This window comes from Heptranchias perlo, chromosome 7 (assembly GCF_035084215.1).
Source record: "Heptranchias perlo isolate sHepPer1 chromosome 7, sHepPer1.hap1, whole genome shotgun sequence".
Lineage (NCBI taxonomy): Eukaryota > Metazoa > Chordata > Chondrichthyes > Hexanchiformes > Hexanchidae > Heptranchias > Heptranchias perlo.
In genome coordinates, this window is record NC_090331.1 from 4,259,074 (window position 1) to 4,276,429 (window position 17,356).

The 17,356-nt window shown below is 49.2% G+C and overlaps 1 protein-coding gene across 1 annotated transcript in view; it reads left to right on the top strand.

Annotated features, from left to right (window-relative positions):
• Positions 1-9,453: 9,453 nt before the first annotated feature.
• The window catches only part of arpc2 (actin related protein 2/3 complex, subunit 2), a 31,589-nt gene continuing 23,686 nt past the window's right edge, over positions 9,454-17,356 (top strand). Inside the window, exons 1-2 of the mRNA XM_067986954.1 lie at positions 9,454-9,605; positions 12,720-12,745. Of these exons, the coding sequence (XP_067843055.1) occupies positions 9,543-9,605; positions 12,720-12,745 (89 nt within the window). The 5' untranslated portion in view covers positions 9,454-9,542. The remainder of the gene's footprint in view (positions 9,606-12,719; positions 12,746-17,356) is intronic.

The following is a 17,356-nucleotide window of genomic DNA, read 5'->3' on the forward strand; positions in this document are numbered from 1 at the left end:
TCACAATATATATCAATGATTTGGATGAGGGAACCAAATGTAATATTTCCAAATTTGCTGACGATACAAAACTAGGTGGGATTGTGAGTTGTGAGGAGGATGCAAAGAGGCTTCAAGGCGATTTAGACAAGTTGAGTGAGTGGGCAAATACATGGCAGATACAGTGTAACGTGGATAAATGTGAAGTTATCCACTTTGGAAAGAAAAACAGAAAGGCAGAGTATTATTTAGATGGTGATAGATTGGGAAATGTTGATGTACAAAGGGACCTGGGTGTCCTTGTACACCAGTCACTGAAAGCAAACATGCAGGTGCAGCAAGCAGTTAGAAAGGCAAATGGTATGTTGGACTTCATTGCAAGAGGATTTGAGTGCAGGAGCAAGGATGTCTTACTGCAGTTATACAGGACCTTGGTGAGACCACATCTGGAGTATTGTTTGCAGTTTTGGTCTCCTTACCTAAGAAAGGATATACTTGCCATAGAGGGAGTGCAGCGAAGGTTCACCAGACTGATTTCTGGGATGGCAGGACTGTCGTATGAGGAGAGATTGGGTCGACTCGGCCTGTATTCACTCGAGTTTAGAAGAATGAGAGGGGATCTCATTGAAACGTATAAAATTCTGACAGGGCTAGACAGACTGGATTCAGGGAGGATGTTTCCCCTGGCTGGGGGGTCCAGAACGAGGGGTCACAGTCTCAGGATACGGGGTAGGACATTTCGGACTGAGATGAGGAGAAATTTCTTCACTCAGAGGGTGGTGAACCTGTGGAATTCTCTACCACAGAAGGCTGTGGAGGCCAAGTCACTGAATATATTTAAGAAGGAGCTAGATAGATTTCTAGACACAAAAGGCATCAAGGGGTATGGGGAGAAAGCGGGAATATGGTATTGAGATAGAGGATCAGCCATGATTATATTGAATGGTGGAGCAGGCTCGAAGGGCCGAATGGCTTACTCCTGCTCCTAGTTTCTATATTTCTCTGTTTTCTATGGATGTAAAAGATCCAATGGCACTATTTGAAGAAGAGCTGGGAAGTTCTCCCCGGTATCCTGGCCGATATTTATCTCTCAACCAACACCTAAAACATTTACTCATTGCTTTTGTGGGACCTTGCTGTGCGCAAATTGGCTGCTGTGTTTCCTGCATTACAGCAGTGAGTACACTTCAAAAGTACTTCATTGGCTGTAAAGCACTTTGAGACATCATGAAAGGTGCTATATAAATACAAGTTATTCCTTTCTATGAAGGCAAATGGCATTTACTTATGGAAAGTGCTAACTCATCAATTACTGATCTCGACCTCTCCACTGTCTCTGATTTGTCACATTGCTTGTCCAACATCTGGTATTGGATGAGCAAAAATTTCCTCCAACTAAATATTGGGAAGGCCGAAGTCATTGTCTTCAATCCCCGCCACAATCTCCGTTCCCCAGTCACCGACTCCATCCCTCTCCCTGGCCACAGTCTGAGGCTGAACCAGACTGTTCACAACCTCAGCGTCATATTTGACCCTGAGATGAACTTCCAATCACCAAGACCGCCTACTTCCACCTCCGTAACATCGCCCGTCTCTGCCCCTCCCTCAGCTCATCTGCTGCTGAAACCCTCATCCGTGCCTTTGTTATCTCCAGACTCGACTATTCCAATGCTCTCCTGGCCGGCCTCCCATCTTCCACCCTCCATAAACTTCAGCTCATCCAAAACTCTGCTGCCCCTGTATCCTAACTCGCACCAAGTCCCGTTCTCCCATCACCCCCCCTGTGCTCGCTGACCTGCATCGGCTCCCGGTCCGGGAACACCTCGATTTTAAAATTCTCATCCTCGTGTTCAAATCCCTCCATGGCCTCGCCCCTCCCTCTCTCTGTAACCTCCTCCAGCCCGACAACCCTCTGAGATCTCTGCGCTCCTCCAATTCTGGCCTCTTGCGCATCCCTGATTTTAATCGCTCCACCATTGGCGGCCGTGCCTTCAGCTGCCTGGGCCCTAAGCTCTGGAATTCCCTCCCTAAACCTCTCCCCCTCTCTCCCTCCTTTGAGAGTCTCCTTAAAACGTACCTCTTTGACCAAGCTTTTGGTCACCTGTCCTAATATGTGGCTCGGTGACAAATTTTGTTTGATAATCGATCCTGTGAGGCGCCCTGGGACGTTTTACTATGTTAAAGGTGATATATAAATGCAAGTTGTTGTTGTGGTTGTTGCCCAAGTCCTGGTCACCTGAGGAACGCAGTGATACACACAACACTGACCAATATTTGTGAAATTCTTCAAAAGATCGCAGGGTGGATTTTAACCCACAGCGGGCAGCGGTGGGCGTGGGGCGGGGTGCGGAGGTGGGAGGAGAGGGGACAGGGTGTTGTGTAAAATTCACTCGCTGGCCCATGTTTGAGGCCGGGTGGGGAAGGGGATATTTTGACTCCGGGGCCTCCTCCGCGTGCCGCTGGTCAGCTGTCCGTCCGTTGAGAGCCGGCGGGCGGGAGAGGCGGTTCCACGAGGCCAGAGGGAAAGATCACCAGCAGGCAAGTCGGTCACGGGGGAGGGGGCTTCGGGAGGGTCTCGTGGGAGGGAGGGAGGGGGGGGGGGGCCGAGTCCGGGGTAGAGGAAGGCACGGCTTTCCGTGTGGGGTGCAGGGAATCACTCCTGCTCCTCCCGGCCCCATGGAGTGAAGTTTCTCACTTACTTTGGAGGGTCTGTTTGTCCTTCCCGTCAGCTGCAGCTTCCCCGTGTTCCGTGTTCAAATACTGACGTAATAACAACCCAATCTCCATCAATTCACAACCTCCGATCTGCTCATCCACCTCGCTGCAATGAACACTTACAATGGTCTCCATATTATATCAAGCATATAGAGGCAGTGGAGAAGGTGGGAAAAAAAAGATTCACCAGGATGATACCAGAACTGAGAGGTTTATACCCATCAGGAAAGATTGAACAGGCTGGGGCTCTTTTCTTAGAAAAGAGAAGACAGAGGGGTGACCTGATAGAGGTCTTTAAAATTCTGAAAGGGTTTGATAGGATAGATAGAAAGGTTGGAGCATGGAAGGAGGCCATTCGGCACATCGAGTCCATGCCAGCTCTCTGCAAAAGCAATCCAGCTAGTCCCACTCCCCCGCCCTTTCCCCGTAGCCCTCCAAATTTTTCCTTTCAAGTACTTATCCAGTTCCCTTTTGAAGGCCATGATTGAATCTGCCTCCGCCACCCCCTCAGGCAGTGCATTCCAGATCTTAACCACTCGCTGTGTAAAAAAGTTTTTCCTCATGTCACCTTAAATCTATGTCCTCTGGTTCTTGACCCCTCCGCCAATGGGAACAGTTTCTCTCTATCTACTCTGTCGAGACCCTTCATGATTTTGGATACCTCTATCAAATCTCCTCGCAACCGTCTCTGTTCCAAGGAGAACAACCCCAGCTTCTCCAGTCTATCCACGTAACTAATGTCCCTCACCCTGGAAACATTCTAGTAAATCTCTTCTGCACCCTCTCTAAGGCCTTCACATCTTTCCTGAAGTGTGGTGTCCAGAACTGGACACAATATTCCAGTTGTGGCCGAACCAGTGTTTTATAAAGGTTCATCAGGACTTCCATACTTTTGTACTCTATGCCTCTATTTATAAAGCCCAGGATCCCGTATGTTTTTTAAACACTTTCTCAACCTGCCCTGCCGCCTTCAATGATTTGTGCACATACACCCCCAGATCTCTCTGTTCCTGTACCCCTTTTAGAGTTGTGTCCTCTAGTTTATATTGCCTCTCCTTGTTCTTCTTACTGAAATACATCACTTCACATTTTTCTGCATTAAATTTGATCTGCCATGTGTCCTCCCATCCCACCAGCCTGTCTATATCCTCTTGAAGTCTATCACTATCCTCCTCACTGTTCACTACCCTTCCAAGTTTTGTGCCATCTGCAAATTTTGAAATTGTGCCCTGTACACCCAAGTCCAAGTCATTAATATATATCAAGAAAAGCAGTGGTCCCAGCACAGACCCCTGGGGAACACCACTGTACACCTCCCTCCAGTCCGAAAAACAACCGTTCACCACTACTCTCTGTTTCCTGTCCCTTAGTCAATTCTGTAGCCATGTTGCTACTGCCCCCTTTATTCCACGGGCCGCAATCTTGATGATAAGCCTACTGTGCGGCACTTTATCAAACGCCTTTTGAAAGTCCATATACACCACATCAACTGCATTGCCCTTATCTACCTTCTCTGTTACCTCATCAAAAAACTCTATCAAGTTAGTTGAACACAATTTGCCTTTAACAAAGACATGGAGAAGATGTTTCCACTTGTGGGGGAGACCAGAACTAGAGGCTATAAATATAAGATAGTCACTAATAAATCCAATAGGGAATTCAGGAGTAACTTCTTTAACCAGAGAGTGGTTAGAATGTGGAACTCTCTACAACAAGGAGTAGTAGAGGTGAATAACATAGATTCCTTTAAGGGGAAACTAGATAAACACATGAGGGAGAAAGGAATAGAAGGATATGCTGATAGGGTGAGATGCAGTAAGGAGGGAGAAGGCTCGTGTGGAGCATAAACACCGGCATAGACCCGTTGGGCCGAATGGCTCGTTTCTGTGCTGTAAATTCAATGTAACTCAATGTAAAATGGCAGCCAGTGCGATCCCAGCACAAACAAGACTGTGAGTCAGAACGCTCCATCTTAAAGACCCCCTCCCCCCGCCCATTGGGTTAAAATTTACCCTCCCCCATGTCAAAAAAAAATTGAACTCTGTTGGGTCAGTAAGTGCTGACCTAATGGTGGAGGTGGGTCACAGGTCTGGCTGTAGCTGGCGACACATCTCATCCAGAGCTTCCCTGGTGAGGCACAGCCTCCTCAGGCTTATTGCATAGAATTGCACAGAGGAATCCCCATTGGGAAACCCCTGTTAAAATCTTGTGTGTATGTGAAGGCTAACAAAAGAATTTTTTACATAGGCCTCAGACATTCGACAGTGGCAGGTTGAAGGCTGAGCCCACAGCTTCAGAACAAAAATGAAAATAAATTTAAATATGTTCAGAAGTAAGTGGAAGTTCTTGTAGAAAACATAGAAATCTTTCTAAAAACATCCTTCACCTCGATCTCCCACTGCAGCCAATGAAACTTGCCTTAGACAAGGAGTTAAATTGGGGACAATCCTGACGGAATTACAGGATTTCGGACACGGTGACATTGAATCATAAAAAGTAATGCCACAGAAGGAGGCCATTCAGCCCATCGTGTCCGTGCCGGCCGAAAAAGAGCTATCCAGCCTAATCCCACTTTCCAGCACTTGGTCCGTAGCCCTGTGGGTTTCGGCACTTCAGGTGCACATCCAGGTACTTTTTAAATGAGTTGAGGGTTTCTGCCTCTCCCACCCTCTCAGGCAGTGAGTTCCAGACCCCCACCACCCTCTGGGTGAAAACAATTTCTCCTCAGCTCCCCTCTAATCCTTCTACCAATCACTTTAAATCTATGCCCCCGGTCACTGACCCCTCTGCTAAGGGAAATAGATCCTCCCTATCCACTCTATCTAGTCCAGTCATAATTTTATATACCTCAATCAAATCTCCCCTCAGCCTCCTTTGTTCATTAAATTGCATTCAAACCATTTTTAATACAACAACTTGCATTTATAAAACACCTTTAATGTAGATAAACACCTCAAAGCTCTTCGCATGATGGTAATCAGACAAAAATTGACTCTGAGCCAAAGAAGGAGACATTAGGAGGGATAACTAAAAGCTTGGTCAAAGAAATAGGTTTTAAGGAGCATCTTAAAGGAGGAGCGAGAGGCGGAGAGGTTTGCGATGGGCCTAGACAGCTGAAAGCACGGCCGCCAATGTTGGGGCAAAGGAAGTGGGAGATGCACAAGAGGCCAGAATTGGAGGAGCGCAGAGCTCTCGGAGGGTTATAGGCCTGGAGGAGGTTACAGAGATAGGGAGTGGTGAGGCCATGAAGGGGTTTGAAATTAGATGTTTTGGGGGACCGGGTGCCAACGTGGGTCAGCAAGCACAGGCATGATGGGTGAGCGGGACTTGGTGCGTGTTAGGATAAGGGCAGCAGGGTTTTGGGATAAACTGAGGTTCATGGAAGCGGATGATGAAAGTTATGGAAAAGTTGGAGTGTGTTCTGGGGAGTGAAATAACAGGAGTGCTCAAATCAACAGGATATCAAGCAACACATTTCTGTTCTAGTCAATGGTGAGCCACAAGACATTAATGATGGAAGACCTGATGATGATCAGCTGTTGGAAGGTTAGGGGGAGCTGGATGACGATGGGCTGTTGGAAGGTTAGGGAGAGCTGGATGACGATGGGGGTGTTGGAAGGTTAGGGAGAGCTGGATGACGATGGGGGTGTTGGAAGGTTAGGGAGAGCTGGATGACGATGGGGCTGTTGGAAGGTTAGGGAGAGCTGGATGATGATGGGGGTGTTGGAAGGTTAGGGAGAGCTGGATGATGATGGGGGTGTTGGAAGGTTAGGGAGAGCTGGATGATGATGGGGGTGTTGGCAGGTTAGGGAGAGCTGGATGACGATGGGGCTGTTGGAAGGTTAGGGAGAGCTGGATGATGATGGGGCTGTTGGCAGGTTAGGGGGAGCTGGATGATGATGGGGGTGTTGGAAGGTTAGGGAGAGCTGGATGACGATGGGGGTGTTGGAAGGTTAGGGAGAGCTGGATGATGATGGGCTGTTGGAAGGTTAGGGAGAGCTGGATGACGATGGGGGTGTTGGAAGGTTAGGGAGAGCTGGATGACGATGGGCTGTTGGAAGGTTAGGGAGAGCTGGATGACGATGGGGGTGTTGGAAGGTTAGGGAGAGCTGGATGATGATGGGGGTGTTGGAAGGTTAGGGAGAGCTGGATGATGATGGGGGTGTTGGAAGGTTAGGGAGAGCTGGATGATGATGGGGGTGTTGGAAGGTTAGGGAGAGCTGGATGACGATGGGGCTGTTGGCAGGTTAGGGAGAGCTGGATGATGATGGGGGTGTTGGAAGGTTAGGGAGAGCTGGATGATGATGGGGGTGTTGGAAGGTTAGGGAGAGCTGGATGACGATGGGGCTGTTGGCAGGTTAGGGAGAGCTGGATGATGATGGGGGTGTTGGCAGGTTAGGGAGAGCTGGATGATGATGGGGGTGTTGGAAGGTTAGGGAGAGCTGGATGATGATGGGGGTGTTGGAAGGTTAGGGAGAGCTGGATGATGATGGGGGTGTTGGCAGGTTAGGGAGAGCTGGATGACGATGGGGCTGTTGGAAGGTTAGGGAGAGCTGGATGATGATGGGGGTGTTGGAAGGTTAGGGAGAGCTGGATGATGATGGGGGTGTTGGAAGGTTAGGGAGAGCTGGATGACGATGGGGCTGTTGGCAGGTTAGGGAGAGCTGGATGATGATGGGGGTGTTGGAAGGTTAGGGGGAGCTGGATGACGATGGGGGTGTTGGAAGGTTAGGGAGAGCTGGATGATGATGGGGGTGTTGGCAGGTTAGGGAGAGCTGGATGATGATGGGGGTGTTGGAAGGTTAGGGAGAGCTGGATGATGATGGGGGTGTTGGAAGGTTAGGGAGAGCTGGATGATGATGGGGGTGTTGGCAGGTTAGGGAGAGCTGGATGACGATGGGGGTGTTGGAAGGTTAGGGAGAGCTGGATGATGATGGGGGTGTTGGAAGGTTAGGGAGAGCTGGATGATGATGGGGCTGTTGGAAGGTTAGGGAGAGCTGGATGATGATGGGGGTGTTGGAAGGTTAGGGAGAGCTGGATGACGATGGGGCTGTTGGCAGGTTAGGGAGAGCTGGATGATGATGGGCTGTTGGAAGGTTAGGGAGAGCTGGATGGGCTTTCTCCTGTTGGAGATGGTCATTATATGCTGGTGCGGTTCTTATGAATTGGCCAATAGCTCACAAGACAATTTGCAAGAAGAAAATGCAACCACACAATAACGACTTGTAAAATATCCCAAGGGGCTTCACAGGAGGTAATCAGACAAACATTGCACACAGCACGGTACAGAGGAGTTCAGGGATTAAATGAACTCATTGTTTATTGGAGGGAGCAGCAGAGCAGAGAACACCAGGGAAATATTTGGAGGTGGCTCTCAATGTTGGACAAATCTTATGCCTAAGGCCTTGACTCAAAAGGGCTAATGGAATGTTGGCCTTTATCTCAAGGGGGCTGGAATACAAAGGGGAGGAAGTGATGCTACAGTTATACAGTGGAGATGCCGGTGATGGACTGGGGTTGACAATTGTAAACAATTTTACAACACCAAGTTATAGTCCAGCAATTTTATTTTAAATTCACAAGCTTTCGGAGACTTCCTCCTTCCTCAGGTAAATGTGGAAGGAGGAAGTCTCCGAAAGCTTGTGAATTTAAAATAAAATTGCTGGACTATAACTTGGTGTTGTAAAATTGTTTACAACAGTTATACAGAGTCTTGGTTAGCCAGGGTCATTGAATATTTTTAAGGCTGTGTTAGATAGATTCCTGATTAACAAGGGAGTCAAAGGTTATAGTAGGTAGATGGGAAAGTAGGGTTGAGCTCACAATCAGATCAGCCATGATCTTATCAAATGGCAGAGCAGGCTCGAGGGGCCGAATGGCCTACTCCTGCTGTTAATTCGTATGTTCGTATGACCCCCATCTGGAGACTGCATTCAGTTCTGGGCACCGCACCTCAGGAAGGATATATTGGCCTTGGAGGGAGTACAATGCAGATTCACCTGAACGATACCAGGGTTTAGAGGATTAAATTATGAGGACAGGTTGCATAAACTTGACTTGTATTCCCTGGAGTTTAAGAGATTGGCAGGTGCTCTAATCGAAATCTTTAAAATGAATAAGGAATTTGATAGGGTAGATTGAGAGAAACTATTTCCTCTGGTCGGGGGGAGTCCAGAACAAGGGGGCACAACCTTAAAATTAGAGCCTGGCCGTTCAGGGGTGATGTCAGGAAGCACTTCTTCACACAAAGGGGAGTGGGAATCTGGAACTCTCTCCCCCAAAGTCTGTGGACGCTGGAGGTAAATTGGAGCTTTCAAGGCTGAGATCGATAGATTTTTGTTGGGTGAGAGGGTATCGAGGGATACGGAGCAAAGGCGGGTAAATGGAGTTGAGGTACAGATCAGCCGTGATCCAAATGAATGACAGAACAGGCTGGAAGGGCTGAATGGCCTCCTCCTGTTCCTACGTAAGCAAAATCTGATTAAAAGCAGCAGGCTATGTCTGTCACATGTGTTGGGTGGGTTGACCAAGCGGCATTAACCCCTTCCCCTCCCCTCCCTTCCCCTCTCCTCTCTCTGTTACCTGCATCTATTTCATTCTCTGCTTGTGTCTGCGGCCCCTGTCGCCCCTTTTGTTCTTTTGGTTTCTCTGGCTATGGCGGTGGTGCTGGCCCAGGATGCCCCGCGGCCGTGAGAGTCCTCTATTAACCGGAGCGAGGGCGGGGGCGGGAGCGGGAGCGGAACTGACGCCGGCCTGTCGCGCCGGAAGTGCTCGAGGCCTGTTGTGCAGGGTGTGGATTTTGAAGAGATCCCGAGAGTGAGAGCCCGCCGCCCGGCCCCGCCCACACCATGATCCTGCTGGAGATCAACAACCGCATCGTGGAGGAGACCCTCACCCTGAAACTGGAGAACGCACTGGCCGGGTACGGGGAGAGGGAGAGGCCGGGGAGAGGGAGCGGGAGCGGGCGGGGAGTCGCGGCCCCTCGGGCGGGGAGAGGCCGCGCTCTGCTCAGCCACTTCCGCATTCCCGGCCCGGCCCGGCCCGCACCCTCCTCGGCCGGACCGGACCGGCCTCTGAGTCCATGTATTTCCCCGAGTGTTGGAGCCGTTTCTGACCCTGGATTCGGGGGGGTGGGAGAGAGAGTGAAATACCCCGAGTCCGGGGCTCCGGGGCCTCCTCTGCCGTCCCTCTCTTTCCCCCCCCTCCCCCCCCTCCCCCTTCCCCCCCCCCTTCCCCCCCCTCCCCCCCCTCCCCCTTCCCCCCCCCCCCCTCCCCCTTCCCCCCCCTCCCCCCTTCCCCCTTCTCCCCCTCCCCCCTTTCTCCCCCTCCCCCCTTTCTCCCCCTCCCCCCTTTCTCCCCCTCCCCCCCCTCTCCTCCCCCCCCCCCCTCTCCTCCCCCCCCCCCTCTCCTCCTCCCCCCTCTCCTCCTCCCTCTTTCCCCCCCCCTCCCCCCTTTTCCCCCCCCCCTTTCTCCCCCCCCCTTTCTCCCCCCCCCTTTCTCCCCCCCCCCACTCCCTAGCCCTGAACTCGCACCTTTCTCTAGGTTCTCTCCTATCTCCCCTCATGCCCTCTCCGAGCTCATCTTGACCATGAGACCCACCTCCTGCTCCCCCAACCCTATTCCCACCAAACTGCTGACCACCCAACTTCCCTCCCTGGCCCCCATGCTAGCTGATATCGTTAACGGTTCCTTCTCCTCGGGTACTATCCACCTCCCATTCAAATCTGCTGTCGTCACCCCCCTCCTCAAAAAACCCACCCTTGACCCCTCTGCCCTTGCAAACTACCACCCCATCTCCAACCTCCCTTTCCTCTCCAACGTCCTTGAACGTGTTGTTGCCTCCCAAAACCATGCCCATCTTTCCCACAACTCCATATTTGATTCCCTGCAATCAGGTTTCTGCCCTGCCACAGTACTAAAATGGCCCTTATCAAAGTCACAAATTACATCCTATGTGACTGTGACCATGGTAAAATATCTCTCCTCATCCTTCTCGACCTGCCTGCAGCCTTTGACGTGGTTGACCACACCATCCTCCTCCAACGCCTCTCCATCGTCCAGCTGGTTGGGGCTGCGCTCGCCTGGTTCCATTCTTATCTATCCAGTCATAGCCAGAGAATCACCTGCAATGGCTCCTCTTCTCACTCACTGTTATCTCTGGAGTCCCCCAAGGATCTGTCCTTGGCCCCCTCCTATTTCTCATCTACATGCTGCCCTAGGCGGCATCATCCGAAGACACAATGTCAGGTTCCACGCATATACTGACGGCACCCAGCATTACCTCACCACCACCTCTCTCGACCCCTCCACTGCCACTGATTTGTCACCCTGCTTGTCCAACATCTAGTACTGAATGAGCAGAATATTGGGAAGACAAAAGCTATTGTCTTCCGTTCCCGAGCCACCGACTCCATCCCTGTCCCTGGCCACTGTCTGAGGCTGAACCAGATCGTTCGCAACTTTAGCCTCCTATTTGACCCTGAGATGAGCTTCCAACCACATATCCTCTCCATCACCAAGACCGTCTACTTCCACCTCCATAACATCGCCCGTCTCTGCCCCTGCCTCAGCTCATCTGCTGCTGAAACCTTCATCCATAGGAACATATGAACAGACGTAGGCCATTTAGCCCCTTGAGCCTGTTCCATGATATCATGACTGATCTGTGACCTAACTCCATATACCCACTTTAGCCCCATATCCCTTAATACCTTTTGGTTAACAAAAATCTATCAATCTCAGATTTAAAATTAACAATTGAACTGTCGTTTATGGAAGAGAATTCCAAACTTCTCCCACCCTTTGTGTGTAGAAATGTTTCCTAACTTCACTCCTGAAAGTCCTGGCTCTAATTTTTAGGCTGTGTTCCCTAGTCCGAGACCCCCAACCAGCGGAAATAGTTTCTCTCTATCTACCCTATTAGTTCCCCTTAATATCTTGAAAACTTCAATCAAATCACCCCTTAATCTTCTAAATTCCAGGGAATACAACCCTGGTTTGTGTAATCTCTCCTAATTTAGGTTTCATTCTAGTAAATCTACGTTGCACTCCCTCGAAGGCCAATATATCCTTCCCAAGGTGCGGTGCCTAGAACTGAACACAGTACTCCAGGTGTGGTCTAACCAGGGTTTTGTATAGCTATAGCATAACTTCTGCCCCCTTGTACTCTAGTCCTCTGGATATAAAGGCCAGCATTCCATTAGCCGCCTTGATTATTTTCTGTACCTGTCCATGACATTTTAATCTATGTACACGTTTTAATCTAAGTCTCTTTGGACATCCACTGTTTTTAACTTTTTACCATTTAGAAAGTACCCTGTTCTATCCTTTTTAGGTCCAAAGTGGATGACCTCACACTTGCCTACATTGAAATCCATTTGCCACAGTTTTGCCCATTCACTTAATCTATTAATATCTCTCTGTAATTTTATGCTTCCATCTACACTGCTTACAATGCTGCCTATCTTTGTGTCATCGGCAAACTTGGATATGTGGCTCTCTATCCCGTCATCTAAGTTGTTAATGAATACAGTGAATAATTGAGGCCCCAACGCAGATCCCTGTGTGACTCCACTAGTCACATCCTGCCAATTTGAGTACCTGCCCATTATCCCTACTCTCGTCTCCTGCTGCTCAGCCAATCTCCTAATAATTTGCCCTCAATTCCATGAGCTTTAACTTTAGCTAACAGTCTCTTATGAGGGACTTTATCGAATGCCTTCTGGAAGACCGTGCCTTTGTTACCTCCAGACTCGACTCTTCCAATCCTCTCCTGGTTGGCCTCCCATCTTCCATCCTCCATAAACTTCAGCCCATCCAAAACTCTGCTGCCCGTATCCTAACTCGCACCAAGTCTCGTTCACCCACCACCCTGTGTTCACTGACCTACACTGGCTCCCAGTCCTGGAATGCCTCGATTTTAAAATTCTCATCCTTATTTCAAATCAGAGCAGGTGAGCAAGAGCTTGATTCAGGTTAAGGAGGCGGAGAGGTTTAGGGAGGGATTTCCAGAGCTTCGGACCCAGGCAACTGGAGGCACGCAGCCAATGATGTAACTTTGAAAAGTGGCGGTGATGGCAGCTCCTGGACTTTTCCAGGGAGATTCTTTGCTGCCATATGGACGACCGATGTTCGGAGGGCCCTCTATTTGACAGCCCAGCGACAGCCAGCTCCTTCGGGAGGGAATGTTCAGAGCAGGGCACGTGTTAGGGCCGCTACTGTTACCAGGACTGTCATGAGGTGATTTAAAAGTAAAAGCAGCCAGAAGATAAAGTGAGTTATTCAAAGGAACTGAACAAAGGGGGGAAAGGATTGAGATATCAGGGGGAGGGTGAACGTCCTGCTGGTACACCGATTTACAGAGATGGATAATTGTTTGCTGTACAGGAGTTAAACTCTGTTCCTGTTCTCTGTTTCGCACTACTCAGTTCCTCCAGTCAAGAAAGGGTTAACTAGTGAGTGTGAAGCTGCAATTGCAGCACCGGACTCAGCCCTGCTGTGCTGCCTGTCAGAGCAACTGAGCTCCTTCCCGATATTGATTTCCCTATTTGATTTCCACAATCTCAATCATTGTGTTTCTTTTCTCTGGAAAAAAAAGCTTTGCCACTTTAGCTGAGTATTAATGGCAGAGTGGGCGTCTGGGACCTCGGGGGGCTGCTCTCGGTCAGAGCTGTGATTAGCCTTGCTGCCCCCAGGGCTAGGGAGCAGAGGGAAATCGCAGTGTGTCCGTATGACGTAGGGTGAGGGCAGGATCAGGCTGGGCTGTAATGCCCTCCACAGTTGAGGTAACCTACCGGCATTCGCCGTCTGGGCTCACAGAAGAATAGCCACCCGATGCTGGTGAAGGGTCAAAATCACCACCAAGATTGGAGAGATTAGGCAGTAAAGCAGGAATTAGAAGTTGGCCCCCCCCCCACCTCGGCCGCGCCTGCACCCCTTGGCCGCTCCCCCCTCTCGCCCACACACGCCCCCACCCCCCTTCGCCCACACAGGTTGGTTTTAAAAGCTTGTAGACTATAGGAGGAAGGGAAAACCGAGGGAGGGGAGGAGTCCCCCAGTTTGAGGGGAGACCGAGGGAGGGAGGAGTCCCCAGTTTGAGGGGAGACCGAGGGAGGGGAGGAGTCCCCCAGTTTGAGGGGAGGACCGAGGGAGGGGAGGAGTCCCCCAGTTTGAGGGAGACCGAGGGAGGGGAGGAGTCCCCCAGTTTGAGGGGAGACCGAGGGAGGGGAGGAGTCCCCCAGTTTGAGGGGAGACCGAGGGAGGGGAGGAGTCCCCCAGTTGAGGGAGACCGAGGTGAGGGGAGGAGTCCCCCAGTTTGAGGGGAGACCGAGGGAGGGGAGGAGTCCCCCAGTTTGAGGGAGACCGAGGGAGGGGAGGAGTCCCCCAGTTTGAGGGAGACCGAGGGAGGGGAGGAGTCCCCCAGTTTGAGGGGAGACCGAGGGAGGGGAGGAGTCCCCAGTTTGAGGGGAGACCGAGGGAGGGGAGGAGTCCCCGGTTTGAGGGGAGACCGAGGGAGGGGAGGAGTCCCCCGGTTTGAGGGGAGACCGAGGGAGGGGAGACGTCCCCGGTTTGAGGGGAGACCGAGGGAGGGGAGACGTCCCCCAGTTTGAGGGGAGACCGAGGGAGGGGAGGAGTCCCCCAGTTTGAGATCCTGGGACAGAATGAATTATAGTAGGAGACAGTGCGATGAGTCTTTGGTTTCAGCGTGGGGAGGGGGACGTGTTTGGGGCAGGGAATTTGGATCTTGCAAGAACTGGAGAGAAAAGTTCAGAGGAACACAGACCCGGTCGTGTTCATACTGTGTGACGATTTGCATTTATGTAAAGCACCTCATCACTTCTTAGAAGCATGTCAGCACTTCAGAAACAATAAATTACTATGACGAGAAGTCACGTCATATATAGATAGGTGTACACAAACAGCAGTGACTAAATTATCTGCTTTTGGTGGTGTTGGTTGAGGGTGGAATATTGACCAGAGGCATGAAGACAGAGCTGGCTAAAGTGAACTGGGAAATTAGGTTAAGGGATAGGTCAGTAGAGATGCAGTGGCAGACATTTAATGAGGTATTTCATAACACTCAGCAAAGATACATTCCAGTGAGAAAGAAAGACTCTAGGGGAAGGACGTACTATCCATGGCTAACTAAGGAAGTTAAAGATAGAATCAATTTGAAAGAAAAAGCATACAATTCCGCGAAGATTAGTGGCAGGCCAAAAGATTGGACAGAATATAAAAAACAGCCAAGAATGACTAAAAGAATAATAAAGAGGGAGAAATTAGAGTACGAGAGAAAGCTAGCTAGAAATATAAAAACAGATAATAAGAGTTTCTACAGGTATTTAAAAGGGAAAAGAGTAAGTAAAGTGAGTGTTGGTCCTCCAGAGAGAGAGTCTGGGAATTAAAAATGGAGAGCAAGGAAATGGCGGATGAATTGAACAGATATTTTGTGTTCGTCTTCACTGTAGAGGATACAAATTACATGCCAGAAATAATTGTGAATCAGGGGTAAAAGGGAGAGAGGAACTTAAAACATTTACAATCACCAGGGAAAGGGTTCTGAAAAAATTATGACAAGTCCCCAGGTTCTGACTGACTTCATCCTCGGGTCTTAAAAGAAGTGACTGCAGAGATAGCACATACATTGGTATTAATTTTCCAAAATTCCCTCGATTCTGGAAGGGTCCCATCAGATTGTAAAATAGCGAATGTAACCCTCTATTCAAGAAAGGAGGGAGACAGAACGCAGGGAAACTACAGGCCAGTTCGCTTAACATCTGTCATAGGGAAAATGCTAGAATCTATTATTAAGGAGGTTATAACAGGGCACTTAGAAAATCTCAATGCAATCAGGCAGAGTCAACATGACTTTGTGAAAGTGAAATTGTGTTTGACTAATTTATTAGAGTTCTTTGAGGAAGTAACAAGCAAAGCGGATAAAGGGGACCCTGTGGATGTGGTGTACTTGGATTTCCAGAAGGCTTTTGACAAGGTGCCACATCAATGCTACTACACAAAATAAGAGCTCATGGTGTAGGGGGTAACATATTAGCATGGATAAAGGATTGGTTAGCTAACAGGAAACAGAGAGTAGGCATAAATGGGTCATTTTCAGGTTGGCAAGATGTAACGAGTGGAGTGCCACAGGGATCAGTGCTGGGCCTCAACTATTTACAATCTATATCAATGACTTGGATAAAGGGACCGAATGTATGGTTGCTAAATTTGCTGATGACACAAAGGTAGGTAGGAAAATTAAGTTGTGAAGAGGACATGAGGAGTCTGCAAAGGGATATAGATAGGTTAAGTGAGTGGGCAAAAATTTGGCAGATGGAGTATAATGTGGGAAAATGTGACCTTGTCCACTTTGGCAGGAGGAATAGAAAACCAGTATATTATTTAAATGGAGAGAGATTGCAGAACTCTGAGGTACAGAGGGATCTGGGTGTCCTTGTACATGAATCACAAGAGGTTAGTATACAGGTACAGCAAGCGATTAGGAAAGCAAATGGAATGTTGTCATTTATTGCAAGGGGAATGGAATATAAAAGTAGAGATGTTTTGCTACAGTTGTACAGGGCATTGGTGAGACCACGTCTAGAATACTGTGTGCAGTTTTGGTCTCCTTATTTAAGAAAGACATAATTGCTTTCGAGGCAGTTCAGAGAAGGTTCACTCGACTGATTCCTGGGATGAGGGGGTTATCTTATGAGGAAAGGTTGGACAAGTTGGGCCTGTATACACTGGAGTTTAGAAGAATGAGAGGTGATCTTATTGAAACATATAAGATCCTGAGGGGACTAGAAGGGGGTAGATGCTGAGAGGATGTTCCCCCTGGCTGGAAAGTCTAGAACTAGGGGTCATAGTCTCAAGATAAGAGGTCTACCATTTAGGACTGAGATGAGGAGGAATTTCTTCACTCAGAGGGTTGTGAATCTTTGGAATTCTCTACCCCAGAAGGCTATGGATGCTCAGTCGTTGAGTATATTCAAGGCTGAGATAGACAGATTTTTGAACTCTAGGGGAATCAAGGGATATGGGGATCGGGTGGGAAAGTGGAGTTGAGGTCGAAGATCAGCCATGATCTGATTGAACGGCGGAGCAGGCTCGAAGGGCTGCATGGCCTACTCCTACTCCTGCTCCTATTTCTTATGTTCTTATAGCACTGCCTCCATCTACAATATAGGAAAGGGATATATTACCCCTTTACGCCTCATAACACTGCCTCCATATACAGTATAGAGTAAGGAATATTCTTTACTGGACAAGTGTGGATTGATTCGGAAAGCAGCATGGATTTGTTAAAGGCAAATCGTGTTTAACGAACTTGATAGAGTTTTTTGATGAGGTAACAGAGACGGTAGATATGGCAATGCAGTTGATGTGGGGTATATGGATTTTCAAAAAGCGTTTGATAAAGTGCCACATGGTAGGTTTGCTATTAAGATTGTGGCCCATGGAATAAAGGGGGCAGGAGCAACATGGATACAGAATTGGCCAAGTGACAGGAAACAGAGAGTAGTGGTGAGCAGTTGTTTTTTCGACTGGAGGGAGGTGTACAGTGGTGTTCCCCAGGGTTGGTACTGGGACTACTACTTTCTTGATATATATTAATGACTTGGACTTGGGTGTACAGGGCACAATTTCAAAACTTGCAGATGAA